Genomic DNA, 27,980 nt, shown 5'->3' on the forward strand with positions numbered 1-27,980 from the left:
GATGGATAGAGGAAAGGGAGAAGAGGTGATAGAGACAGGGAGAGAGACAGGGCAGGAGGAGATGGGGGGAGAGGGGAAGGAGAACATAGATAGGGAGAGAGAGAGGGGTAAGTGATACACCTGGATTTGCCTATATCGCCCCAAAATCGCGTTGCTCGACAAAAATGTCGCTGAAACGACGATGGTTGCATACATTTAAAGAAATTGCTCAAAATTCTATCATTAGCAGTGCAAATGACAAAGTATCACCCAATATGGTCACCTGGGCGGTACTCAGTTACGAAAAACGGTTCCGATTTGGAACGTCGGAGAGGTGTTCATGGAGCGCGGAGTGAGTATGTGATGACAGCATATTCTGTAATTCCTTCGTTTCTAAAAGAAAATAAATGTCACATAAACAACCATGTGCCTCGCACATCATAGAAGAGTTTATTAGCATCAAAAACTGTTTAACCATATTGCTGTGGATACATACAAACTCATTTATGAGGTCGCATGCATTAGAACTCTAGTTGAAAGCAATGTACGAATCAATCTTCAGATCCCAAAAATCTAGGTCATAGTGTTTGTGTAATCCATGTCGTTTTATAAATAAATTTGGTTGTTATACTTTGACGTTTACTGTTGAAATAATATTTTCAAAGAAAAGTTCTTCGTCAATAAAGGAAAATGAAAAATTTTAATGAAATGAAAGATAATTTAATAAAATTTGAGACTGAATTCAAGAAACTTGGATGCATTAATGTGCTGAAGGAATTCTGACTTGGTTTCAGATAAGTCGTACATTTAAATACAAGAATGATACCTATTGTCAAAAGAGATTTGAACCCGCTTTCTTTTATAAGTTATTCAATCCAACGCTAAAATCCTTCTGCTTTGTGACAGTGAACCTTATGTTAGAGGACTGATCTGTGTTTTGTTTGCAAGGAGGCAATACATTAAATTAGAACTTCAGTTCGTGTAGCAATAGAATCATAGTGCCAAACAAAGAAATATTTAGTTGTGCATGTGGGAATATGTGTTCTCTTAATTAAATGAAAGCTTTTCTTGCTTAATTTTAGAGACCGAATACTATTTCTATGAAGACCTCCAAAATGCAAATTATGCACAGAACGTTTTTAAAGTCCTCATTAACAAATGGGACCCTCCCCCAATTCCCCCCCCCCCCCCCTTCTCTCCGACAAAATCTTGGCTACGTCCTTGCTTCATCAAGAGCTGCATGTAAACGATTACGACAGTCGTCTTAACTTCTGTACATGGGCATTAAGGCTGGACACTCCAGATGTGTTATGTACCTTGTTAAGTGATGGAGCTACATTTAACAGTCAAGGCCGGGTAAACAGCAGGAACATGAACTATTTACCCGTTGACAGACCAGTTGGCTTCGTCAGGTGGAACGTCGGCTTCCATTGAGTGTGAACGTGTGGTGTGGGATAGTGAACCATCAGCTCATATGCCCGCTTTTCATAGACGGAACACTAAACACGCGCATGTATGGCTACCTCCTAACAGACCATTTTACACGGATGCAAGAAAACGTTCCTTTGCAGACTAGGAGGAACCAGTAGTACCAATATGATGGCTGTCCAGCCCATAGGGTACAAATTACTACAGTGCGCCTTCACGAATTGTTTCCATATCGCTGAACTGGAAGCAGAGGACCTGTTCCTTGGAAGGGCAGCTCCTTGGATTTGACGCCTGTAGACTTTATTCTATGGGGAAAGCTGAAAGCCGCTGTCTACAATTATATACTAACTACACCTGATGACATGCAGCTTGCTCGGAAATCTCCGCTAAAATGCCAATACGTGTGCAGCCATCGTTACATACCACACTGAGCGTGTATTGCCGCTGGCACACATTTGATGGTGAACTGTTTCGTTACTGGTCAGAATCCATATAACTATTGCATGCATTTCTGTTGTTCTTTAGTGTTTGCTACCACAGATATTGTTCAAGTGTCGTGTGGGAACTTTGCAAAACGCGATATCTCGTGAACGATTCGCATTAGAATCCTGGGAAAACACCACTGACATTCTAATTTACACTACTTTTAATTTGTTAATGTCAGTAACTAAATAGCGAACGAAATGAATATATAAATATCCTTGCCCTGGAAACAGGTGACGGTAACTTAATACGAACAGAGGAAGGGATCAGGGATGAAATGAAAAAGTACTTCATCACGCTGTTGAATGGAGATGGGGACAAACAACCATCAACAACAGTAGAGTAATTAGTAAAGTCCAAACTAATGGATACCCGTTAACATGGCGTGAGGTAGAAACAGAATTAAAGAACACGCGGAATGGAAAGTCGACAGGCTTTGATGATCTCGGCTCAGACACGATAAAGGCAGCTGATATATTAGACTTAATTTTGGCTACATAGAGTATTATCAGTGGTTTGGAAAGAAAACAAAATCCCAGAAGACTGGAGTAAAGAAATCATCATCCCTCTGTTCAAAAACGACAATCGACGAAATTGTGGAAATTACAGAGGCATCACGCTGCTGTCACACAGCTTGAAGCTGTTAGAAAATATCATAGAAATGAGACATAGGAAGATAGTAGAACCTTCGCTTGAGGAAGAACAACATGGATTCAGGAAAGACCGAGGTACTATGGATCTTATTTTTGCAGAAAGAATATTGACATAAAAGTACTGGGAATAGGGAAGAAATCTTGTGATTGTATTTGTGGACATTGAGAAAGCGTATGACAGTGTTCTGCGAACAAGATATGAGAATGTTTGGAAGACCTAAAGATACCAAAGTACCTGATCGTCAAAATCAAGACGCTACACCAAAAGTGTTACAGCTGTGTCCAGATTGGCAACGGACGATCAGAATGGTTTGAAACAAAGAGAGGTGTCCAACAAGGAAATGCCGTATCACCACTACTGTTTGTAACAGTAATGGACAAGTTCATAAAAACTGTCAAGAAAATAGACAGCAAACCAAATGCTCTGGCTTTTGCTGATGATTTGATAGTATGCGAAGAGGCAGAAGCTGAAGCACAGAAGAAAACTAATGGTTGGAACAGCACACTCAAAAATTCCGACTAAAAATAAGTAAAACAAAGACAGTAGAAATCATCATCAAAAGGCAAGGAACAACCTCAAAGATATTTCTATAAGGAGTCGAAGTAGAATCTGTTTCACATTTCAAGTAACTAGGAAGCATGGTCTCGAAAGACTGCACCATTAAGTAGGAAATAATTAGCAGGACACAAAAAGCATCCAGTTTTCCAGTCAAATCAGAAATCTTCTCTGAGATGATAAAATGACACGAAAAGCAAAAGCAGCAATGTACCACACCTATTTTGGACCAGTAATAAGATATTGTTTAGAAGAATGTACCCTACTAAGCAAAGGCTTCAGCAGAATTCCAGCAACAGAAATTAGATTCATTAGAACTATGAATCAAACAACTAGAAAGGACAAAATCAGGAATGAGGTGAACAGAAAAGTAGCTGGTATTGAGATTCCTGTTACCAGTGTCGTAAAGAAACCCAGGTTTCAGTGGTATAGGCAAACAATGAGAATGAAGGGAGAGGACCACGGGGAAGACCAAGAAAACGCTGGATAGAGACTGTGAGATCAGATGTGGAGGAGAAACGACAAAAATGGGAAGCTGTCCTGGAACAGAAGGTCTATGAAGACAGAGCGAGATGGCAGGTACTTGTACACGACACCCGAGAACGTGGAGTTGGAAAACGATGATGATGGTGAATGCCAGTAGGCACTGTTCTATTTAAAAAGTGTATGTTTGCACAAAAAATACACTTTCTAAGTATTGTTACACTCTGTTGATTGGCTAACAATAAGAGCCCCTGAATACCAATCCAGTCTGTGAAAACTACACATCAGTGGCATTTGCGGTGAAAGTTTTAGGTGATTGACCCTGTTTATAAATATGTTCTTAGAAATAAGGACAGCAACAACATAGATGAGAAACTGTGTACTATGTTATGAGACATGTCTCAGATCCTATTGTATTAACTGACATGCAAGTCATTGCTATAAAAGTACATAATGTAGGTGGACTTACATTAATGCTATTATATGTACAGTTATTACTTAGCAGAAATCGATATACATACAGTTGTTAGTTCCTTTATATCAGATGCCAATGATGATGGGTTATAAACCCAAAAACCAGTTTTGGTAACTAAAACATTTCCTGTGCAGCTCATGGTGTACAGAAGACGTCCTTTAACGAGTACAGTTTGTGTTCTCATTATTTTTATGGGAAATCCATTTTCAGAGAACCACTTAAGAACTCTTTGGAAAACATTATTAACAGTCTTTTGTTGCTGTCTCTCTAATAAGATTTATTATAACATTGGTGTCACCAGCAAAAAATACCAATTCTGCTTGATGAGTGTTAAGTGGAAGGTCATTCACATAAGTAAGAATTTGAAGTGGACCCAAAATTGAACCCTGAGGGATCCCCTTTTTACTTTCCCTCCACTTACTAAAATTTTTTCTCCTTCCAACATTGTTTTAGTTATTGTTTGAATAATTGATTGCACACATTACTCATAGTTACATGCCCTAAAGGCCACTTGAAATAGTGGCCAAAAAGTTGAAGCACTATTTCGGAACTTGACATTGTCTACAGCCGAGAAGAATTTTATGGAAACTGACCTCAGCAGCAAAAGACTGTGTGCTTGATCGAATAACATTTGTGAGTGAGATTAACGTCAAACAAGGTTTCACATTGGTTCCCACGTGGTCTGCAGGAGCCAGATGTGTCAGTAGAAGGGGCACATTTAGTGTGTGGCAACCACAGTGAGTAACTTTTACACATGAGTTCATCACTCAGATCACCAATACTTTATTCACGATAATGTGACGTATACAAAATGACAGGAGTTCACGTGACGTGTAGAACAATCCTTATTGGACGAGCCGCTGATAGACGATCTCCCTGGTCTTGTTGTGGTAGGCTGCCCAGACGGAGCCCGACTTGCCATCTCGGATGACAGTCATCAGGCTTTTGGCGATGGAGTCAGTCCTGCGAAGACAACACACACACGTCATTTACATTGTTCCGAAGGAACATAACGGGAAATATGTAACTCCAATCTCCACATTAAATTGAGTACTCGCTGGGAATTACCAGTGGCATCATTTTATGGCTGTGAGTTCCTACATAATCCAGAAATGAGGAAGCAGGAAACAGCATTTGGGCAAGGATAACAATGTGTTGCAACCAAGTGCCAGAATCATAGCATATAATGCACAAAGACAATCTTCCAATACAGCACAGCACCTGCCTTTCCTACTTTTCATATCAATTTATTATTATTTATTATATACATTATTTACATAATTTTTGGGCGTAGGTTTCTTATTAAGGTACATCAGGTTAAATTTAAAAGTGGGAGGCTTATCAACTTCATGTTCATGACAAATTGACAGGACGTGATCTTGTTGCACATACCTCTACATGTTGCTTAATTAAAAAAAATCTAACAGGACTAAACTAATGAAGTAAACTCGATAAGAAATGTTAGTTTCTGTTTTAATACAAAACACAAAAATATAATAGTCCATTTGATGAAACCAGTCACCCATGCAGCTAATCCTTGTTTATTTTTACTATTTTACTTCCAACATAGCAGAGGTATCACGTTTCGTCTACAACGTGGTCTCCAGTTCCGATGTTAGGTTTATCGCCACTCATGTTCTTGCCACACCTCATTATTTTCGTCTTTATTTTTACACTGAATCCATACTCTGTGCTCAGTATACTGTTCATTTCAGTCAACAGTGCTACAAGTCTTCCACACTTTTAGCGAATCTTATCGGTGGTCTCTCACGAGACGATATTGTCATTTACTTCTATCATTGCTTCATCAATATATAGGTTATGAAGTAAGGTTCAAATGGTTCAAATGGCTCTGAGCACTATGGGACTTAACATCTATGGTCATCAGTCCCCTAGAACTTAGAACTACTTAAACCTAACTAACCTAAGGACATCACACAACACCCAGTCATCACGAGGCAGAGAAAATCCCTGACCCCGCCGGGAATCGAACCCGGGAACCCGGGCGTGGGAAGCGAGAACGCTACCGCACGACCACGAGCTGAGGACTATGAAGTAAGGTAGAAAAGGCAGGGATGCAAACTTCTTCACTTTTGAAACCGATCATGCCTTTGTTGATCTTCTTATTGTTCCCTCTTAGCTCTTGTACGAGTTATACAGCGTCCATAAAGTCCCGTTACCTTTTTAAAAAATCATAACTTAGAATCTATTAGAGATAGAGAAGCACGATTTGCTGTTAAACGTTTAACAGGTCTTAAAGTATTTTTCCTGCGCCATTTCTTGCAGATTTGTCTTGGAATGCATCAAATAGGAGACAGACAAGGGTAAGGCGCAATGGTTCGTCTGGTATGTTCATTCCGACAGAAAGTGCAAACTACATTTCCACGCCAACAACTAGAGCCAGTTCGTCGTGCTTCACACGAATTGCAGAAAGCCAGATCAACTGTCCGTAATGCTTTACAAAAGCAGTTGCGCCTTTTTGAGTACAAAACATAAATGCTCCGTACATTGCAGCCAAGCGATCGTCCTCTGCGGTATGCATCCATGTGTTCCATGAATCCTAGCTTTATTGACGCATTTCAACTTTTTTAACTATCTTCAGTAATCGTATACGAACTGCGGGTAACTCGTTAGTCACAAATAGTCTAAATTTTGGTGTGTGCCTTCGGTGAAGGCGTGCATGTTTCCTTAGATGGGACCACACTTTCAAGCTTGACAAAAAGATTGGTATGCAAATAGTAGTGGCCGTGAATACATGACAGCATATGCGCACGCTACGTGAGACTGCAGCCGTCTGTCATCTTCCAGTATGATGGTGAACCCCTAAAACGTCCCGTCGACAACGAAGTCATTAGAGACGGACACAAGCTCAGATGGTCTCAAGGATGGAGAAGGAAATCGGTAGACCCCTTTCAAAGGAACCATCGTGACATTTGCGCGAAGCGATTTAGCGAAATCACGCAAAACCTAAACCAGACGCTGGTTTGAACAGTCGTCCTCCCGAATGCGAATCCAATGTGCTAACCACTGCGCTACCCCGCTCGTTATCCCCTGCATTGGCGGTTGAACGCGTGGGCTGTGTTGAGTGCCGTATTTCCTGAGAGCTGTGTGGGTCGTGATGGTCCCATCGCATGGCCCTCGCGATCTTCCGATCTGACGCTGCTAAACTTCTTTTTGTGGGGTTACGTCGAGGATGGCGTGTGCACAATACCAGTCAATGACATTGCTACCCTTCATGCACGAATCAATGAAACAATGAGAATGCTGCAATGCTGACCCGTACACGGGCAGAACTCTGATATCGCCTTAATGATCTAGGAGTGACAGGTGGGCACAACATGAAATTCTACCATACTAAAAAGAAAACTTTGAGAGCTGGTAAATGTTTGTAATGTGTCAAACCCTCTTCAGCCCAAAGAAAAGGGCATCACTTGTTTGTATCGTCTCAACTTATTATCGACTTTTATGTTGTAGGAGAATGAAGACTTTGTTAAGTTGTCTGTATAATTTTCTTATATTTTTGGGTTAAAGTGTTGTAGGTATGTGACACCTGATGTTCGAGAAAAGCTGTGTCCTCTAAAATCAGCGAGTTTGATACGCCCAGCCGACTGCTGAATCGCGTCGTGCGGCAAAGATAACAACTACGACGCAGCTGGCCACTATGAAGGTTTGACGGCAACTGCTAAGAAGGAACACTTACTGTTAAAGAGAGAATTAGCGTGATATATTTGCTCGCAAATAATGGTTCTTGCCTTGTTCTTTTAGAACTTCAGTTCAATTTCCGAGTAATGTTCGAGTAGTGAGCCTCGAGAGAGATTGTCTCAAGAGTGTGATGAGATCGGCTTACACGTACGATACGTGAATAAGTTTGCAACAAGGATGGAACTCAAGTGTTTTCGAAACAGTTCTAAATCGTTTAGAAAGATATTTTGAGAAGATTATTGGCTTGTCTAGAATGTGATTATTTCGCCGATTTTGGTAGTGTAGACTCTCCAGTTACATGAAAAACTCCGAATGTGTAGTCTATGTTAAGGTGAACGGTCGTCCTACGTAATAGTTATTTATTGAGGAACAGTCGGAAGATTATTGAGAATTTGATAGCTTTCCCCCTTGTTCCTAAACGACAAATCAAGAACCGTTTAATAGAGAACGCGCTAATTCTCTTAAACGAGATCATCCAGTCCTGTGTTTTGAGTTTTAAATTTTAGAGGGTCGTGGAAGTCAACGCCTGAAGTGGTTGAGCTTTGTTTGATTATTTAAAGTACATATGGTTGAAAAGTGGCGATAATAGTAAAACTCTGACTTGTACCTGTAAACGAACTAATCGCAGGAAATAAATAATTAACTGTTTGAACTGAAAAAGTAAGTATCCGATTTGTCCTTTATCCCTAAACTATTACAAAAAAAGTATTGAATAGTTTATTTCAAACCAGACTAATATCTCGGCTATATCTTTTCGTATAAAAGTAAATCCAAAGGCCATTAAAGTAAAAGACTTTCATATTGGTAAAAGCAAATTTCAAAGAAATTAAGACCCTAAAGAGAAAGAATAGTATTTTTCAGTCAATAACTTGCAACGAATAGAAAGACAGGGGAAGGAAGTTTACGTTTTATTGAAAAGTGATTAATTATAAATGAAAAGTTATTCCACTTAATTCTGAAAGGTTGGGTTGACGAAAAAGTTTATTACGGTAAAATTTCAATAGCGTCAAGGATATTGTTATAGCAAGAAGCTACGTACAGAGATTATCGTTGATTGACAACGAAAGATAAACAGTATTAAATTATATTTTTGCCTTGTGAACGTATTTACAATTCACGTAAAAATTTATAACGTTCACACTGATTGCTTGTATATACGATTATTCGTTGAAACTTTAAAAGAGGAGCAACTACAAGAGGCAATGTATCTATAAAAATTCATCATTTATATACGAAAGCTGTAGATTCTGGTATCTCGTTGCTCAAAAAGTGTTCAGTTGTGTTGTCAGAGTACACAGAGAAGCTTCGCTATAGGTTGCTGTTATTGATGACGTAAATATATCATTCCTACTCCCCGTAGACTCTCATATTTAGTATTTTTCTGGTGTTGATACTAACTTTGGTGGTAGTTTATCTTTCGAACCTAGTAAACACCGGTAGTCAGTTGTTGTAATTAATATCCAGATAGCTACCACTGACCCCAATATACCAAAAAAAGTGTTACTGTGTCAATCCTTTTGTACACAATAATGTATCGAACTGTAGTGTGATTTATAGCGCGAGGAACTGAATATCAAATCTTACTCGACGTCGTTGTGTTAGTACAGACGATTATTTCAAGTCACACAGATTACGCCTTTGAGTGTAGGCAAGGTATTATCTGTACAACTTATTGTAGTATTGCGACATGTCCAACGTTCCTTTTTACGTATTGCAGTGCTGTTGGTGCCTGCTCATACAGTATATCTCCTGCGAGTTAGTGGAATGCAAAGGTGACGCAGTACACGTTTTACAATAACCCAGGACGCACTACCTCCAATAGTTTCCAAGTTATGCTGTTTTTAGATGATAGTGGGGCTTTTGAACAAACCGTATATTACCCGTCTTTCGCTATAGCTTTACCTATTTTCCTGAAAATTTCAGTCATCTTACATAATTTTTGAAACATTTTTTCTAGGTCAAAAAATCATATAAATGTTTCTTCATTTCCCTTATCAATCCCCCCCTGCGGGTTCGGGGGTTAGAATAGGCCCGCGGTACTCCTGCCTGTCGTAAGAGGCGACTAAAAGGAGTGTCAAACGTTTCGGCCTTATGTGATGGTCCCCTGTCGGGTTTGACCTCCATATCTCAAAATTTTTCCGAAGAGCGAGCCGATTGGGGAAGGGCGCCTTACTTGGTGCATTGTGTCCATGTTGTGTTGAGAACTTTCGCCATCTTATTCGTCGTTGCATTGCAGTCCTGCCCGCTCTCCATCGCTTGGGCATGGATACGCTCCTGCGTGCACTTTCTGCCAAGCACTGTGCAGGGCCATTTTCTGCACTGACGACGCCCATGGACCACATGTCACCTAACATCCAGCACGGTAGCCAGTCCGTTGTGGTGGGGCCGCCATGTACCCTCTTGGTTGTAGCCCCCTGACAACACAGGGATCGCTCTACTGATGCCTGCGCCGTTCACTCCCCACGTATGCCAAGGAGTAGATGCCCATCTCCCTGGGGCATCGGGACTCCCGGCAATGGCCATCCTGCCAGATGGCCTTTGCTGTGGCTGGGTGGCGCCCGTGGGGAGGGCCCTTGGTCGGAGTTGGCATCAGGGCGGATGACCCGCAATGAAGCGTGGTACATCATCTCTCGCTGGCGGCCAGCCGTCAGCAGTCCCTAAGCGTTCCAAAGCTCACTTTAAGGCTAATGTGTATGACCCCAAATCGTTCCCCTCCCTGGCCACACCATGGGAGGAACGAAAGGCTGTGAATGAGAGCGAAAGATACTCGTCCCGGTATCTCGTCTGTACCAGAGCTGACGGGGACTCGTTTGTGTCTGTGAAGCCTCAGTTCTTTGTCGAACATTTAGAGGACAAGTTCGGGGAGGTGGAGGGCTTGTCCAAGATGCGGTCTGGATCGGTGTTGATAAAAACGGCATCCTCTGCCCAGTCACGAGCCTTGCTGGCTTGTACGAAGTTGGGGGATGTGTCTGTTACTATCACCCCACATAACAGCTTAAATATGGTCCAGGGAATTATTTTTCACCGCGATCTCCTTTTACAGTCCGATGACGAGCTGCGCGCCAACTTGGAGCGCCGAGGTGTCCATTTCGTCCGGCGCGTCCACCGGGGTCTGAGGGATCGTCAAGTTGCCACCGGTGCCTTCATCTTGGCCTTCGAGGGTGACACGTTACCTGAGAAGGTCAAGGTGATGGTGTACCGTTGTGATGTCAAGCCGTATATCCCTCCCCCGATGCGGTGCTTCAAGTGTTGGAAGTTCGGCCACATGTCTTCACGCTGTGCTTCCGACCTCGTCTGTCGCGATTGCGGTCGACCTTCCCATCCTGATCATCCCTGTGCGCCGCCTCCAATCTGTGTGAACTGTGGTGCGCACCATCTGCCTTGCTCGCCAGACTGTCCGATTCTGCAGAAGGAGCGGAAGATCTTGGAAATCAAGACTCTCGACCGCCTGACGTACACTGAGGCGAAGCGGAAATATGATCGGCTTCATCCAGTGCACATGACAGCTTCTTATGCCGCAACTGTCACTCCTTCTACAATTCCATCCACTCCAGTCAGCTCTCAGAGTCGAAGTCCCACACCTGCCCCCTTGATGGTGGGGGGCACTAAACCTCCTGTTGCTCCTGCTCCACCTACTTCAGGAGCAACACCCCCCCAACCATCGGGAACATCAGTCCCCCCTTCCCAGCCGGAGAAGCGTAAGACTTCTTCAGCTACTCTCGTAAGGAAGGGGTCCCTTGGGGACCTCCCTTCGCACGTTCCGACCGGTTCCAAAGCCGACAGCCACAAGTGGCTCAAACAACCGCCAGTCCCTGGTCGTCGGGACACACGGTCATCGTCTGTTCCTGAGACTGACCCAGTGACGCCCTCCCAGCCTGAACCACCCAAGGCACAGTGCAAGAAGCAGAAGAAGAAGAAACTCCCCAAGGCTACCGACATTGCGGTGGCACCCATTCCACCGCTTCCTACAAGCTCTGCGTCTGAGGATGAGGTGGAGATTCTGGCGTCCACTGAGGACATGGATCTCGCCAGTCCCTCGGATGCAATAGATAGCTGTTGTCCAGGTGGTGACACAGTAGCAGCAGGGACCCCGGAGGCGTAATCTGCCTCCCCAATCCCTTCACGCCTTTCCCATCCATGGCTAAGACCATCCTCCAGTGGAACTGCAGCGGTTTCTTCCACCATCTAGCTGAGCTCCGCCAACTTATCAGCCGTCATCCTTTCCTTTGCATTGCTCTGCAAGAAACTTGGTTTCCAGCAATGCGAACCCCCGCCCTCCGTGGCTATCGGGGTTATTTTAAGAACCGGGCAGCTTATGAAAGGGTGTCTGGTGGCGTCTGCATATATGTCCTTAACTCTCTTCACAGCGAGTTTGTACCTCTACAAACAGCTTTAGAGGCTGTCACTGTTCGGGTGTGGACGCCACAGGCTATTACCGTCTGCAGTATTTACCTTCCACCTGATGGTGCTGTCGCGCAGCATGTCCTGGCTGCTCTGATAGCCCAACTGCCGCCACCTTTTTTGCTGCTGGGCGATTTCAATGCCCACAACCCTCTATGGGGTGGGACTGTCTCCGATGACCGCGGTCGGGCCGTGGAGCATGTGTTGGCTCAGCTCGACCTTAGCCTCTTGAACACCGGTGCTCCCACGCATTTCAGTGTGGCCCATGGCTCGTTCTCGGCCATCGATCTCTCTATTTGCAGCCCTGGACTTGTCCCATCCCTCCACTGGAGAGTGCATCCTGACCTGTGTGGTAGTGACCATTTTCCCATCTATTTGTCACTGCCCCAGTGTCATTCTTCTGGGCGCCTGCCCCGCTGGGCTCTCCACAGGGCTGACTGGCCGGCTTTTACTTCTGCTGCAACCATTGAGTCTCCCCCACAGGGTGACATTGACGAGGTGGTGCGTGTTTTAACCACGTCCATCATTTCAGCGGCCGAGGCTGCCATCCCCCGTTCTTCTGGCCACCCTCGGAGGAGGGCTGTACCCTGGTGGTCGCCGGAGGTTGCTGAGGCTATTCGCGACCGTCGGCGGGCTCTCCAGCGTCATAGGCGGCACCCGTCTCTTGAGACCCTCATCACCTTTAAGAGGCTCCGTGCCTTTGCCCGTCGTCTTATTGCATGGCGTAAGCAGGAGTGCTGGGAGAGGTATGTCTCATCCTTGGGCTCCCATGTCTCCCCCTCGCTCGTGTGGTCCCGGATCCGGCGGATTTACGGATACCAGACCCCTATGGGTGTCCCTGGGCTCTCCCTGGACGGCGCTGTCTGCACAGACGCTGCCGCCATTGCTGAACGGCTTGCCGCGCACTTTGCTCAGAGCTCTGCGACTGCATCCTATCCCCCCGCCTTTCGCTCTCTAAAGGAGCGAGCCGAGCGGACGCCGTTCTCATTCCACACGTGTCGTTCTGAAACATACAATGCTCCTTTCAGCGAGAGGGAATTCCTCGCTGCCCTCGCCGATTGCCCTGATACAGCACCAGGCCCAGACTGCATCCACGCACAGATGCTGAAGCATCTCTCCAGGGACTGCCAGAGACACATCCTCACCATCTTTAACCGCATTTGGAGCGAGGGCGTGTTCCCGTCGCAATGGCGAGAGGGTGTTATTGTCCCCATCTTGAAGCCCGATGTGGACCCACAGGCGGTGGACAGCTATCGTCCCATTACCCTCACCAACGTTTTGTGCAAATTGCTCGAACGTATGGTGGGGCGGCGTTTGTGTTGGGTCCTTGAGTCGCGCGGTCTCCTCGCTCCATCCCAGGGTGGCTTCCGTTGGGGCCAGTCTGCCACCGACAATTTGGTGCGGCTGGAATCTGCTATTCGTACGGCCTTTGCCCGACGTCAGCATCTCGTTGCTGTATTTTTCGATCTGCGGAAGGTGTATGACACCACATGGAGGCATCACATCCTCGCCACGTTGTATCAGTGGGGTCTTCGTGGTCGGCTCCCGGCTTTTCTTCAAACCTTTTTATTGCGCCGCTCTTTCCGGGTGCAAGTCGGTGCCGCCTCTAGTTCATCTTATATACAGGAAAATGGGGTCCCGCAGGGCTCGGTGTTGAGCGTCTCCTTATTTCTAGTGGCCATTAATGGTCTGGCTGCAGCCGTGGGGTCGTTGGTGTCTCCTTCTTTGTATGCCGACGACTTCTGCATCTCATTTAGCTCCACGACTACGGGAGTCGCCGAACGCAGGCTGCAAGTCGCCGTTCGCAAGGCAGCATCATGGACTCTGACTCATGGTTTTCAGTTCTCTGCAGCCAAGACTCGAGTTATGCACTTCTGCAGGCGTCGGACGGTCTACCCTCATCCTGAACTTTACCTCGACGGCCACCTGCTTGAAGCGGTGGACACTTGCCGCTTCTTGGGACTCGTGTTTGATGCCCGGCTCACATGGGTTCCTCATATTACTCAGCTGAAGCAAAAATGCTGGCGGCACCTCAACGCCCTCCGCTGCCTTAGCCATACGTCTTGGGGTGCAGATCGCTGCATGCTGCTGCGATTGTACAGAGCCCTTGTGCAGTCCCGGCTTGATTATGGGAGCCCAGCCTATGGGTCTGCATCACCCTCAGTGTTGAAGTTGTTAGACCCCATACACCACTGTGGGGTTCGGCTTGCAACTGGTGCTTTTCGTACCAGCCCCGTGGATAGTCTACTGGTGGAGGCCGGGGTTCCCCCGCTGCGGATTCACCGCCATCGACTGCTCGCCGACTATGCTGTCCACGTACATTGCTCGCCAGGCCATCCCAATCGTCGCCTGCTTTTCCCTGCCATGGTCCTCCATCTGCCCGAACGGCGACCTAGGTCTGGGCTTTCCGTAGCTGTCTGTGTCCAGTCCCTGCTGTCAGAACTGGGGTCATTCCCTCTTCTGCCTCCCTTCCGGGTCCGTACACCTACGCCTCCCTGGTGTTTGTCCCGGCCGTCCGTCCGTCTGGATTTGGCACAGGGACCTAAGGACTCGGTTCCGCCTGTGGCCCTCCGTCGCCGTTTTCTTGCGCTCCTCGAATCATTTCCGGACTGTGAGCCTGTCTACACTGATGGTTCCCTGGTTGATGGTCGCACTGCCTACGCTTTTGCTCACGCTGCCCATGTTGAGCAGCGCTCCTTGCCGGCTGGCTGCAGTATTTTTACTGCAGAGCTGGTGGCCATCTTGCGCGCTCTTGAGCATATGCGTTTCTGCTCAGGTAGGTCCGTCGTCATCTGCAGTGACTCCCTGAGCAGCCTTCAGGCCATCGACCGCTGCTATTCCTCTTCTCCTCTGGTGTCCTCTATTCAGGAGTCTGTTTCCGCCATTGCCCGCTCTGGTCGTTCGGTGGTCTTGGTTTGGACGCCAGGTCACATTGGCATCCCAGGGAACGAACGTGTTGACAGGCTGGCCAAAGGGGCGATCGACGCCCCAGCTTTGGAGATCGGCCTCACAGCTCGCGACCTGCAGCTGGTGTTGCGCCGTAAGGTGCTTGGGGTGTGGTCTGTTGAGTGGCATGGCATGACAGCCCAGAATAAACTGCGGGCTGTCAAGGAGACGACCGATGTGTGGCGCTCCTCCCTGCGGTCTTCTCGCAGGGACTCTGTCATCCTGTGTCGGCTCCGCATCGGCCATACATACCTGACGCACGGCCATCTTTTACGTCAGGAGGATCCCCCCCTGTGTCGGTGTGGGTCCCGGCTGACGGTCGCCCACGTTTTATTGGAGTGTCCCTGACTGCGCACCCTTCGGCAGTCTTTTAATCTCCCGGGCACCTTGCCTTTGATTTTATGCGACGATGCCTCCATGGCTGACAGTGTTTTACATTTTATCCGTGCTAGTCCTTTTTATGGTTCCATTTAGAGTGGTCCTGCACCTTTCCCTTTGTGTGTCTCTTGTCCTCGAGTCTCTCATATTTGGTTGCAGCTTTTAGTGTGTAGTCGGTTGGCTGACTCTTTCCCTTTTTTGTTGCCGTGGTCAGTCAACCAGTCTCCGGCCATCTTCTTTTCTTCTGTTTCTTTCTGTCTGGTGTTCATCTGTCCTCTTCGTGTCTGTCGTATTCGTTACCGCATTTGTGTTCTTTTAGGGCCTGGGGGGGAGTATCCTTCCCCTAGGGGTTTTATCTGCTCCGCGCCTTAATGTCTCGCCTGTTTTTGGAATGGGGGACTGATGACCTTAACTGTTTAGTCCCCCTTAAACATCCTAACAACCACCACCACCACTGCCTCTGTGGTGCCTTTTCCCTTCTTCAGATTACATTTATTGAACAGATGCTCAAATCTTCTTTATGCCTCTGTGTATTGATTGTTTTTTATGATATTCTTCCAAAAGCCTGATGGCACGTCAGCAGACTCATAGATCCCACACACCAACTTGAATATTCGGTTGGTTGCAGTCTCATAGATTCCACGCACTAACTTGAATACTCGTTCGTTTTCCACTTATTTCAATGATCTTGTAAATTCCAGAGGAATGTTATCTATCTCTTCTGCCTTGTCTCTTCGAAAGTCTTCCAAAGTTCTGTCAAACTGACTAATACTGATTCTCCAGTGTCGTCCTAGTCGACTTCAACTTCTTATTCTATCACGTCATCAGAAAGTTCCTCTTCCTCATTATACAGGCTCTCAATGTACTCTATATTCGACAGTGGAATTCCGGTTTAATTCTTAATGTCAATGCGCTTGATGTTACTTTCACTGAAAGTTATTACCACTATTCCAGATTCCCAACCTGTCCTTCCGTTGAACATTACTTTTTCGATTTCTTTGCATTTTCCTGCATCCATTTCGCTTTAGCTTCCTTACACTTCATGTACATTGCTTTTATATTTTTCTACTAGCTAACAAATCCGGCATTCCTCGGGTATTCATTTTGGATATTTCCTATTAGAAACGAAAACAAAAAACGAACTGTGTTTGTTGTGTAATACAGACAAAAATTCATTTGAATCTGTTGGTGAAAGCACTTTTGAAATTATGAAATAGTCGTAGAAAGAAATATGCATAATGTACAAATGTGTAATTAGAGCTGTGTCACTTGCCTGCAGCGCGATTTTGTAAACGTCTGTATGGCAATACCTCTTCATATCCCTCAAGACTGTTATTGCTCTTGATTACTACCTTTTCCTCTTCGAAGTTGAAAACTGTCAAAACCGTTGACTCGACTGTAGGACTGTCTTAGTAGTAAAGAATGAATATATTAAAACTTCATGAATTTCAGTGTTTATGACGTCATATCTCTTGAACTGTGTGTCCCACAATGATGTACACTCCTGGAAATTGAAATAAGAACACCGTGAATTCATTGTCCCAGGAAGGGGAAACTTTATTGACACATTCCTGGGGTCAGATACATCACATGATCACACTGGCAGAACCACAGGCACATAGACACAGGCAACAGAGCATGCACAATGTCGGCACTAGTACAGTGTATATCCACCTTTCGCAGCAATTCAGGCTGCTATTCTCCCATGGAGACGATCGTAGAGATGCTGGATGTAGTCCCGTGGAACGGCTTGCCATGCCATTTCCACCTGGCGCCTCAGTTGGACCAGCGTTCGTGCTGGACGTGCAGACCGCGTGAGACGACGCTTCATCCAGTCCCAAACATGCTCAATGGGGGACAGATCCGGAGAATTTGCTGGCCAGGGTAGTTGACTTACACCTTCTAGAGCACGTTGGGTGGCACGGGATACATGCGGACGTGCATTGTCCTGTTGGAACAGCAAGTTCCCTTGCCGGTCTAGGAATGGTAGAACGATGGGTTCGATGACGGTTTGGATGTACCGTGCACTATTCAGTGTCCCCTCGACGATCACCAGTGGTGTACGGCCAGTGTAGGAGATCGCTCCCCACACCATGATGCCGGGTGTTGGCCCTGTGTGCCTCGGTCGTATGCAGTCCTGATTGTGGCGCTCACCTGCACGGCGCCAAACACGCATACGACCATCATTGGCACCAAGGCAGAAGCGACTCTCATCGCTGAAGACGACACGTCTCCATTCGTCCCACCATTCACGCCTGTCGCGACACCACTGGAGGCGGGCTGCACGATGTTGGGGCGTGAGCGGAAGACGGCCTAACGGTGTGCAGGACCGTAGCCCAGCTTCATGGAGACGGTTGCGAATGGTCCTCGCCGATACCGCAGGAGCAACAGTGTCCCTAATTTGCTGGGAAGTGGCGGTGCGGTCCCGTACGGCACTGCGTAGGATCCTACAGTCTTGGCGTGCATCCGTGCGTCGCTGCGGTCCGGTCCCAGGTCGACGGGCACGTGCACCTTCCCCCGACCACTGGCGACAACATCAATGTACTGTGGAGACCTCACGCTCCACGTGTTGAGCAATTCGGCGGTACGTCCACCCGGCCTCCCGCATGCCCACTATACGCCCTCGCTCAAAGTCCGTCAACTGCACATATGGTTCACGTCCATGCTGTCGCGGCATGCTACCAGTGTTAAAGACTGCGATGGAGCTCCGTATGCCACGGCAAACTGGCGGACACTGACGGCGGCGGTGCACAAATGCTGCGCAGCTAGCGCCATTCGACGGCCAACACCACGGTTCCTGGTGTGTCCGCTGTGCCGTGCGTGTGATCATTGCTTGTACAGCCCTCTCGCAGTGTCCGGAGCAAGTATGGTGGGTCTGACACACCGGTGTCAATGTGTTCTTTTTTCCATTTCCAGGAGTGTATGTACGTAGGTACACTTACGAGCATATTTGGATGTTGTTGTTGTGGTCTTCAGTCCGGAGACTGGTTTGATGCAGTTCTCCAAGCTACTCTATCCTGTGCAAGCTTCTTCATCTCCCAGTAACTACTGCAACCTACATCCTTCTGAATCTGTTGAGTGTATTCATCTCTTGGTCTCCCTCTACGATTTTTACCCTCCACACTGCCCTCGAGTACTAAACTGGTGATCCCTTGATGCCTCAGAATGTGCCCTACCAACCAATCCCTTCTTCTAGTCAAGTTGTGTCACAAATTTCTCTTCCCTCCATTTCTATTCAATACCTCGTCATTAGTTATGTGATCTACCCATCTAATCTTCAGCATTCTTCTGTAGCAGCACAAAGCTTCTATTCTCTTCTTGTCTAAACTATTTATCGTCCATGTTTCACTTCCATCCATGGCTACATACCATACAAATACTTTCAGAAACGACTTCCTGACAAATCTATACATGATGTTAATTTCTCTTCTTCAGAAACGCTTTCCTTGCCATTGCCAGTCTACATTTTATACCCTCTCTACTTCGACCATCATCAGTTATTTTTCTCCCCAAATAGCAAAACTCATTTACTACTTTAAGCGTCTCATTTCCTAATCTAATTCCCGCAGCATTACCCGATTTAATTCGACTACATTCTATTATCCTCGTTTTGCTTTTGTTGATGTTCATCTTATATCCTCCTTTCAAGACGTTGTCCATTCCGTTCAACTGCTCTTCCAGATCCTTTGCTGTCTCTGACAGAATTACAATGTCCTCGGCGAACCTCAAAGTTTTTATTTCTTCTCCATGGATTTTAATTCCAACTCCGAATTTTTCTTTTGTTTCCTTTACTGCTTGCTCAATATACAGATTGAATAACATCGGGGATAGGCTACAACCCTGTCTCACTCCCTTCCCAACCACTGCTTTCCTTTCATACCCCTCGACTCTTAAAACTGCCTTCTGGTTTCTGTACTAATTGTAAATAGTCTTTCGCTCCCTGTATTTTACCCCTGCCACTTGTCAAATCTTGTCAAAAGCTTTCTTTAAGTCTACAAATGCTAGAAACATAGGTTTGCCTTTCCTTAATCTATTTTCTAAGATAAGTCGTAATGTCAGTATTGCCTCACGTCTTCCAACATTTCTACGGAATCCAAACTGATCTTCCCCGAGGTCGGCTTCTATCAGTTTTTCCATTCGTCTGTAAAGAATTCGTGTCAGTATTTTGCAGCCGTGGCCTATTAAACTGATAGTTCGGTAATTTTCATATCTGTCAACACCTACTTTCTTTGGGATTGGAATTATTATATTCTTCTTGAAGTCTGAAGGTATTTCACCTGTCTCATACATCTTGCTCACCAGATGGTAGAGTTTTGTTAGGCCTGGCTCTCCCAAGGCTGTCAGTAGTTCTAATGGAATGTTGTCTACTCCCGGGGCCTTGTTTCGTCTTAGGTCTTTTAGTGCTCTGACAAACTCTTCACGCGGTATCATATCTCCCATTTTATCTTCATCTACATCCGCTTCCATTTCCATAATATTGTCCTCAAGATCATTGCCCTTGTGTAGACCATCTACATACTCCTTCCACATTTCTTCTTTTCCTTCTTTGCTTAGAATTGGGTTTCCATCTGAGCTCTTGATATTCATGCAGGTGGTTCTCTTTTCTCGTACTGTCTGCAAAATGTGCTGGGAATAGAGTTATTAGTAAAGAAGTAGTAAATGTAAACGCCATGCACAGTGCACCAGTTTTTCAAGCATCTCAGCGTTCATGACATATCTCCTGAACTATGCTTGATAACATGATAAAAATTTGCAGGTGCATCTAGCGGCATATGTGGACACTGTCTGCGAAATTTATTGCGAATAGAGTTCGTAGCACAGAAGTAACAAATCTGAACGTCATGCATCATGCGGCAGTTTTTCGCCCATCTCATTGTTTATGACGTCATATCTACTGAACTACGATAGGTAGATGAATCTTGTCCAGGCAGCGATTTTTGCCTGTCAGTAAGGGATATGTTTTCCAAGTTTGGTTGAAATCGGTCTCGTGGTTTAGGAGGAGGTGTACACACACACACACACACACACACACACACACACACACACACATCTATTTTTATAATAGGTATGGATCCCATTCACTTTCATGAATGTTTTTATATTTCCTTCTTTCATCGATTAATTGAATTATTTCTTCTAGGTTTCTTCACAGTTACCTGTCTTGTATGTATAGCGAACTGTCCAACGTCTGGGACTGCCCTTTTTGGAGCTGTCCATCAGCTGAACTGCCTTCTGTGGTATTCATTACTGCAGATCTACAGCCTCAGAGAACTTCAAACGCACCTGATCGTTCCTCAGTTGTTCAGTATACTAGTTCTTTACATACTGATCCTTCCTGATCCTGTTACACTTTAATTCTTCATTACTAAAGTGTTATTTGATCTATGTATCTCCATGATACAATCCAATATCTGATTTCAGAACCGATGTCTCACCAGGAAGTAATTAAGCTGGTTTCGTCCAGTGTCTCCCGGCCTCTTCCAAGTGTACCCCTTCTCTCCTGGTTGTTGAACAGTTTCTTTGCTATGACTACCTGAAATTTATTTCGTAAACCAAGGAGCTTTTCCCCTTTCTCTTTTTCCTACTGCCAAGCCGATATTCTCCCGAAATTCTGTCTTCCACTGCTTCGTCTGTTCTAGGGTTACAATCCCCCACGATTTTAGATTTTCATCGCACTTAATATATTGCTTTACCAATCAGTGTCCCCACATTTCTCTCTCTCTCTCTCTCTCTCTCTCTCTCTCTATCCTTCTGTCTGCTTATGCCGAGGAACGGATTTCATACGTGAACTATTGTTGTAAGCATTGTGTTGCTGTTTGATGAGAATAATCCTGTCATTCAACTTTTTGTCCTGCCTTCCTATCAACACTGTTGTTGTGTTATTGTCTGTTGTTGCTGATATTTCCATTAGGTGCTTACAGATGTGAGCATAATCTAACCGTTAGTTTAATAATCCATGGTTACATAACTCTAGCGTAAATTATCTACAGAAGAATGGAACTGTTGATAGACACCCTATTGAGAATATATCGTTTTGGGTTCTGGAGAAGTATGGAAACAAGCGTGGCAATATTGTACTACGCGTTATATTAGGAGATAGACTGTAGAAAGTCAAACCTAAACTTATAGCATTTTTAGATTTTGCCAAAGCTTTCGTCGATGTAGACTGGAATATGTACAGTCTTTGGAATTCTGAAGTTAGCACGGATAAAAGGGAGCTAACAATCAACTACAACTAGAACAGAAACCAGACTGAATTTGTAAGAGTTGAAAGACACAAAAGTGAGCAGTAGTTGAGAAGGGAGTGATACAATGTTGTAATCTATCCCCAATGTTATTCAGTATATACACTGAGCGTCCAGTGTAAGTAGAATAACAAGAAGAAATTCAGAGAGAATGAAAGTTCAGAGAAGAACGTTGAGGTTTGCAGATGACATTATATTCTGTCAGAGACGGCAAAGGACTTGGAAGATGAGTTTAAAGAAATGGATATGGTTTCGACACGGAGTTATAAGATGATTATCAACAAAGGTAAAACAAGGGTGACAGAACAGATCTTAGCCGAATTAAGTAAGGTAACGCTGTGAACGTTAGATTAGGAAATCATTGGTAGATGTGTTTTGTTATTTTTGAAGCAAATAAGCACCTGTGGCAGAAGTAAAGGGTATATAAAATGCAGGTTGGGAAGAACAAGAAAAGCTTCTCTCAGAATGGGAAATTTCTGTAAGCTAATATAAATTTAAGTATATGGAATATTTTTTTCGGGAAGTATTCGTTAATAAGCAAACAAAACGAAAGTAGAAGGTTGTGGAATGTAATGTACCAGAAGTTTGCTGAAGCATAGAACAGAGCCGACATCTAATGAAGAGGTACAGAATGGAAATGGGAAGAAATGTATGACACAACGGACAAAAATGACGGGACGCGTTGATAGGACACGTACTGAGCCATCTAGGATCAGTTAATTTGATAGTGGAGGGATGATGATGATGATGATGATGATGATGATATGATGTTATGGGCACACGACAGATATGTCTTTAGTGCACATACCAAAATATAATAAGGCGACTGTGGATATAGGTCGCAAAATTATTAAAATGGGACTGTAGATAAAAAACGTAAAGAACGTCATAAAAACTTCTACACACACACACACACATTCATCTATAAACAATGTACACCTCATTATGGGAGCTAACATACAGTAAAAAGAGGAAAAAGCAGTGGAATTAATTAAAAGAAGACAGCAGGCAGCTTCACTGGAATAAAAGGTAAGAGCCAGCCATACTGCAACACACTAAAATCTCCAACCTAAGCCGGCCGGTGTGGCTCAGCGGTTCTAGGCGCTACTGCCTGGAACCGCGCAACCGCTACGGTCGCAGGTTCGAATCCTGCCTCGGGCATGGATTTGTGTGATGTCCTTAGGTTAGTTAGGTTTAACTAGTTCTAAGTTCTAGGGGACTGGTGACCTCAGAAGTTAAGTCGCATAGTGCTCAGAGCCATTTTCTCCAACCTAAAAGCTTAGGCCAGAGTCCAGACACATCACAAAATTTTAAAAATCAAACCATATTCGTCTCATCATCAGCTTAAATAGAGGACAGATCCCTCCCTAAATTTATATATTTCCGATTATCACAAAATAAAATGCACTCACTTAAAATGTGGCGTGATTTGCACATCCAAAGCATTACAGGCTCGACGGTCCTTTCGCCGGAGTACAACGCCACGTGTTAGAAGCCGTTGACCAATTCGGAGGCGGGTCAGGGCCACCTCATCTCTCCAGAGTCACCAGCGCGAGGAACGCCACTAGCGGGTTGTTGGCTTCAGCTGTTCGTCCCTGCCAGACACTCCTCCTTCCACAATTGCATGGATGGCCCAGCCTTCAGCGAAATGACAGTCCGCAGAGGAATGGCTCATTTTCTAACGTGACGTTCCCTGCGGGCCTCCTCGGTGGCTTTGTCCTCCTATTCATTTCCCTGAAATTCCCTGTGCCTTTGTACCCAGCAGAATTACACCTTTCTCCCCTGCCGCTGTAGGAGGTACAATTCGTCAAGTATGAGATGGATTATTTGCTCTGCTGGGTACGAGTGCTGCAACGATTGTAAGGCTCTGTCCACCAGCTTAGCCGAGTGGTAAGGTGTCTGTCTCTCATGGAGCTGGCCTGTGTTCGATTCCCGGCCACGCTGGAGATTTTCTCCACTCGTGGACTGGTTGTTGTCTTGTCCTCATCATCATTTCATCATCACCGACGTGCAGGTCGCCCAGTGTAGCGTCACCTGAAATAAGACTTGCACCCCGGCGGCCGAACTTGCCCAGATGAGGTCTCCCGGACATCAATACCACACGATCATTTTATTTCATTTTTTGTAGGGCACTAAGGGAATCGGAGCAGATGAGATACTGGTTGCCCTGCTCGGAGCTCTGCATAAAATACCGTATAGTTACGGAGAAGGCAGATCCTAAAGACACGATCGAGAAATACGACCGAACAGCCGAGGGAGTTCCCTTGTTGGGAACCTTCTGTGTACACAACTTTAAAGCTGTGATGGCTATCTAAATTGTTAAGAAACGAGACTGCAGCGAAAAATCTGGAGTGCAATCTTTCTTGTAATTTGTCAAGTCTAAAATAATTCTGTTCCTGTCTAAGAGCCACCATTGGCGTAAAATTTTAAAACCGGCAACATCCGTCTCATTCGCGCAATTTCCATAGGGCCTCGTCGCTCAGTGCCGAGTACGAAAGAGTCTTTCCATGTGTGAGCGAGCAATGGTATGGTGCGTAGGTTTGTACGGCGTGTACAGTGTTTTGTAGGGCTGTCGCGCCATGAGAAGTCATCGCCTGATGTGACGTGGAGGGGTGGGTAAAGGCCAACAACTACATCTATATTTACATATATACTCCGCTAGCCACCAAGCGGTGTTTGGCGGAGGACACAATTCGGGCCAAAATCGTATTTCCCCACCTTTGTGCCACTAGCGGATCGCGCAAGGGAAAAACGATTGTCAGAACGCCTCAGTACGAGCTCTTATTTCCCTTATCTTTGAATGGTGATCATTGCGCCATTTGGAAGTTGGTGGTAATAATATATGCTCTACATCCTCGGTGAAAATCGGATTTCGGAATTTAGTGAGCAGCCCCTTCTGTTTAGCTATGGTTCAAATGGCTCTGAGCACTATGGGACTCAACTGCTGTGGTCATAAGTCCCCCAGAACTTAGAACTACTTAAACCTAACTAACCTAAGGACAGCACACAACACCCAGCCATCACGAGGCAGAGAAAATCCCTGACCCCGCCGGGAATCGAACCCGGGAACCCGGGCGTGGGAAGCGAGAACGCTACCGCACGACCACGAGATGCGGGCTTCTGTTTAGCGCGCCGTCTATCTGCAAGTGTGTCCCACTTCAAACTTCCTATGAGATTTGTAACGCTCTAGCGATGGCTAAATGTACCAGTCACGAATCTTCCCGCACTTCTTTGGACCTTCTCAATCTCTTGAATCAGACCCAACTGGTAAGGGTCCCATTCAGACGAACAACACTCCAAGACTGGACGAACTAACGTATTGTAAGCTATTTCCTTTGTTGAAGGACTGCATCGCTTCAGGATTCTACCAATAAGCCGCAATCTAGAGTTCACCTTAGCCGTTACTTGTGTAATCTGATCATTCCATTTGAGATCATTTCGAATAGTCACACCAGATACTTGACGGACGTTACCGCTTCCAAAGACTGGGCATTTATTTTGCACTCATACATTAATGGGGATTTCCGCCTTGTTATAGGCAGTAGGTTACACTTACTAATATTGAGAGATAACTGCCAGTCATTACACCACGCATTTATTTTCTGCAAATCCTCACTGATTTGTTCACAACTTTCGTGTGATACTACTTTCCTGTAGAAAACAGCATCATCGGTAAACAGTCTAATGCCGCTGTCAATACCATCAACCAGATTGTTTATGTAAATCGTAAAAAAACAGAGGACCTATTATGTTGCCCTGGGGTACACCTGAAGTTACGCTTGTTTCTGTTGAAGTCACCCCATTCAGGACGACATACTGCTCCCCGGATGTTAGAAAACCTTCTATCCAACCGCAACTGTAGACGGAGACAAAAGCTCGGATCAGTAAACAGATTCACGTGGTTGTCGATCGCAGTATTTATTCAGAGACGGAAAGGCTTAACGATTGTAAACTAGCGTGGAAAGCAGCATCAAACTGGAGACCACATAGACATATAGTCTGTACGTACTAAGATGTGTTTGTTGAAGTCATCAGACGTTCTACAAATGTAACATGGTACTGGCTGCCGGTAAGTACACTAAACGCCAATAAAACTGAAGAAGAAAGTGGTACACACGTGTCGAGAGGCCCGAAGGCGGCTATGCCGTCGATCAGAGACTGCTTGGCGTAGTCGTGTAGGCAGTAATGGTGGGCTTCGGTCGCCATCGGTGTGTCTGTGGGCCCTGGGCACACCGCCACCATCCTCACGCCTGTCTGATTCACGTGCAGTTCGTCCTGAAACACAACACTATATGTTATAGGCAAACATTCCGTGTACTAGTACACAGTGTCAATTGTGATACTCGCAAACTACCAGAATTTTGGCTCGGGTCACCCTCCAAAAATGCCAGCTCACGAGACGACGTACAGGGAGCGGTTGGGGAGGAAAGGGGTGAAAATATGGGAACTCCAAAAATACATCACTTTACCACACCTATTATGCTGTGTGAACACTGTTGGCATTCAAAACAGCATCCAGTCATCCATGAACGGATAAAAAGCACAGTTCCTGTATAGCCTCCAAGGGAATCTTAAGCCGCAGATGGATAACTACCACGCACCCTTCTCTCCAAACGAGATCAAAAGTTTGAATAATACTGAGGTCTGGTGTCGAGGAAAGATGCGACAGTGCACCTTTGTGCTCACAAAACCAGTCCTAGACAATGCCAGCTGTTTGAACTGGGGCTTTGTCGCCTTGTAACACACCACGACCACTGGGGAGCAAACGTCATGGGATGGGCCTGATAAAACAAAATGGTTGAAAGATTACCGTCAAACCTCCTTGCCTAGAGACGCCACGTGAAAGTTGATGTCGTCAAGCCCTGAATGAAAATTGTGCAACGGATAACTGGGGAGGGCAGCTTGAGAGCGCTACCTAGAGAGCGTGTCCTTTCTGTACGATACTAGGCAAGGGGCTGGAGGGCTCACACGCTGATGTGTGGGTTCCTGCATTCTATAGCTTTTATCTTAAATGAATTCCTGCAACTTGACTTCTTTGTGATTTTTTAAGGTATGTTAAAGATTGATGACAATAGATTACCTATTTATTTTAAACATTATCTCTCGACTTTACAGCGATTGCAGCAATTGTTCCAGTTTACAGATATTACAATTTTACAACTTATAGCTCAGATATATTATATACTAATCTGCACGCACATTTCTAAAGGCAAGACGGAATTGCGATGGCCAAATGTATACCATCAAAGTCTCCCAATATTTTACATAGGACATCCACTATGTGAGGAGGATAACGGGCAAACAGGGGACCAGGTGCATTAACACAGGGGGTCAAATTTGCTAAATTAACGAGATCATTCATTTCCTTACACAATCCGAAGCTGGAAATAAAAGAATTAGTACAAATATTCAAACAGCTCTCTTCCATGCGTGAACATTGAGACAGACGCACTGAGGGCACGTCTGCTCACTTACCCGTCTTCTGTAACACTCCCAGAATATGGCGGGCACCCGGAGGTCTTCCTAGTCCCAGTGGAGGGGGGGTCCAACCACTTGGCCGTGACCAACCTCTCCACCTCATATCTTGTGACAATGGAACGTCTTTGGCTTTGACCTGCCTGTGCTGCCTCTCTGATCCCCTGCCCAGGAGTAAGGCTGCAGTACTATACTACAGAACTACTTCCCAACTAAGATTTGGCCACGCTTTATGAAAAGTTATGAGAAGGATTAGGAAAGTTCATGTGCAGATTCACATTCACGTACAAGAAATCCATAATATACGACACATATAAAAATGTATTATGAAGCCTGACACATTTCTTTCCATCAGTCCACATGGGTTCTATTGCACCCGCGGCCGGCCGCGTCGTGCAATTTGTATTTCTGTTTGTACACTCCTGGAAATGGAAAAAAGAACACATTGACACCGGTGTGTCAGACCCACCATACTTGCTCCGGACACTGCGAGAGGGCTGTACAAGCAATGATCACACGCACAGCACAGCGGACACACCAGGAACCGCGGTGTTGGCCGTCGAATGGCGCTAGCTGCGCAGCATTTGTGCACCGCCGCCGTCAGTGTCAGCCAGTTTGCCGTGGCATACGGAGCTCCATCGCAGTCTTTAACACTGGTAGCATACCGCGACAGCGTGGACGTGAACCGTATGTGCAGTTGACGGACTTTGAGCGAGGGCGTATAGTGGGCATGCGGGAGGCCGGGTGGACGTACCGCCGAATTGCTCAACACGTGG

The 27,980-nt window shown here is 45.5% G+C and overlaps 1 protein-coding gene across 1 annotated transcript in view; it reads right to left on the reverse strand.

The window, feature by feature from the left end:
• Positions 1-4,845: 4,845 nt before the first annotated feature.
• Positions 4,846-27,980, reverse strand: part of LOC126175924 (15-hydroxyprostaglandin dehydrogenase [NAD(+)]-like) — a 59,534-nt gene continuing 36,399 nt past the window's right edge. The window contains exons 6-7 of the mRNA XM_049922998.1: positions 25,847-26,004; positions 4,846-5,020 (exon numbers count right to left, since the gene is read on the reverse strand). Coding sequence (XP_049778955.1) covers positions 4,903-5,020; positions 25,847-26,004 — 276 coding nt within the window. The 3' untranslated portion in view covers positions 4,846-4,902. The remainder of the gene's footprint in view (positions 5,021-25,846; positions 26,005-27,980) is intronic.

The sequence above is a fragment of the Schistocerca cancellata genome, chromosome 3 (genome assembly GCF_023864275.1).
Source record: "Schistocerca cancellata isolate TAMUIC-IGC-003103 chromosome 3, iqSchCanc2.1, whole genome shotgun sequence".
NCBI classification, from domain to species: Eukaryota; Metazoa; Arthropoda; class Insecta; order Orthoptera; family Acrididae; genus Schistocerca; species Schistocerca cancellata.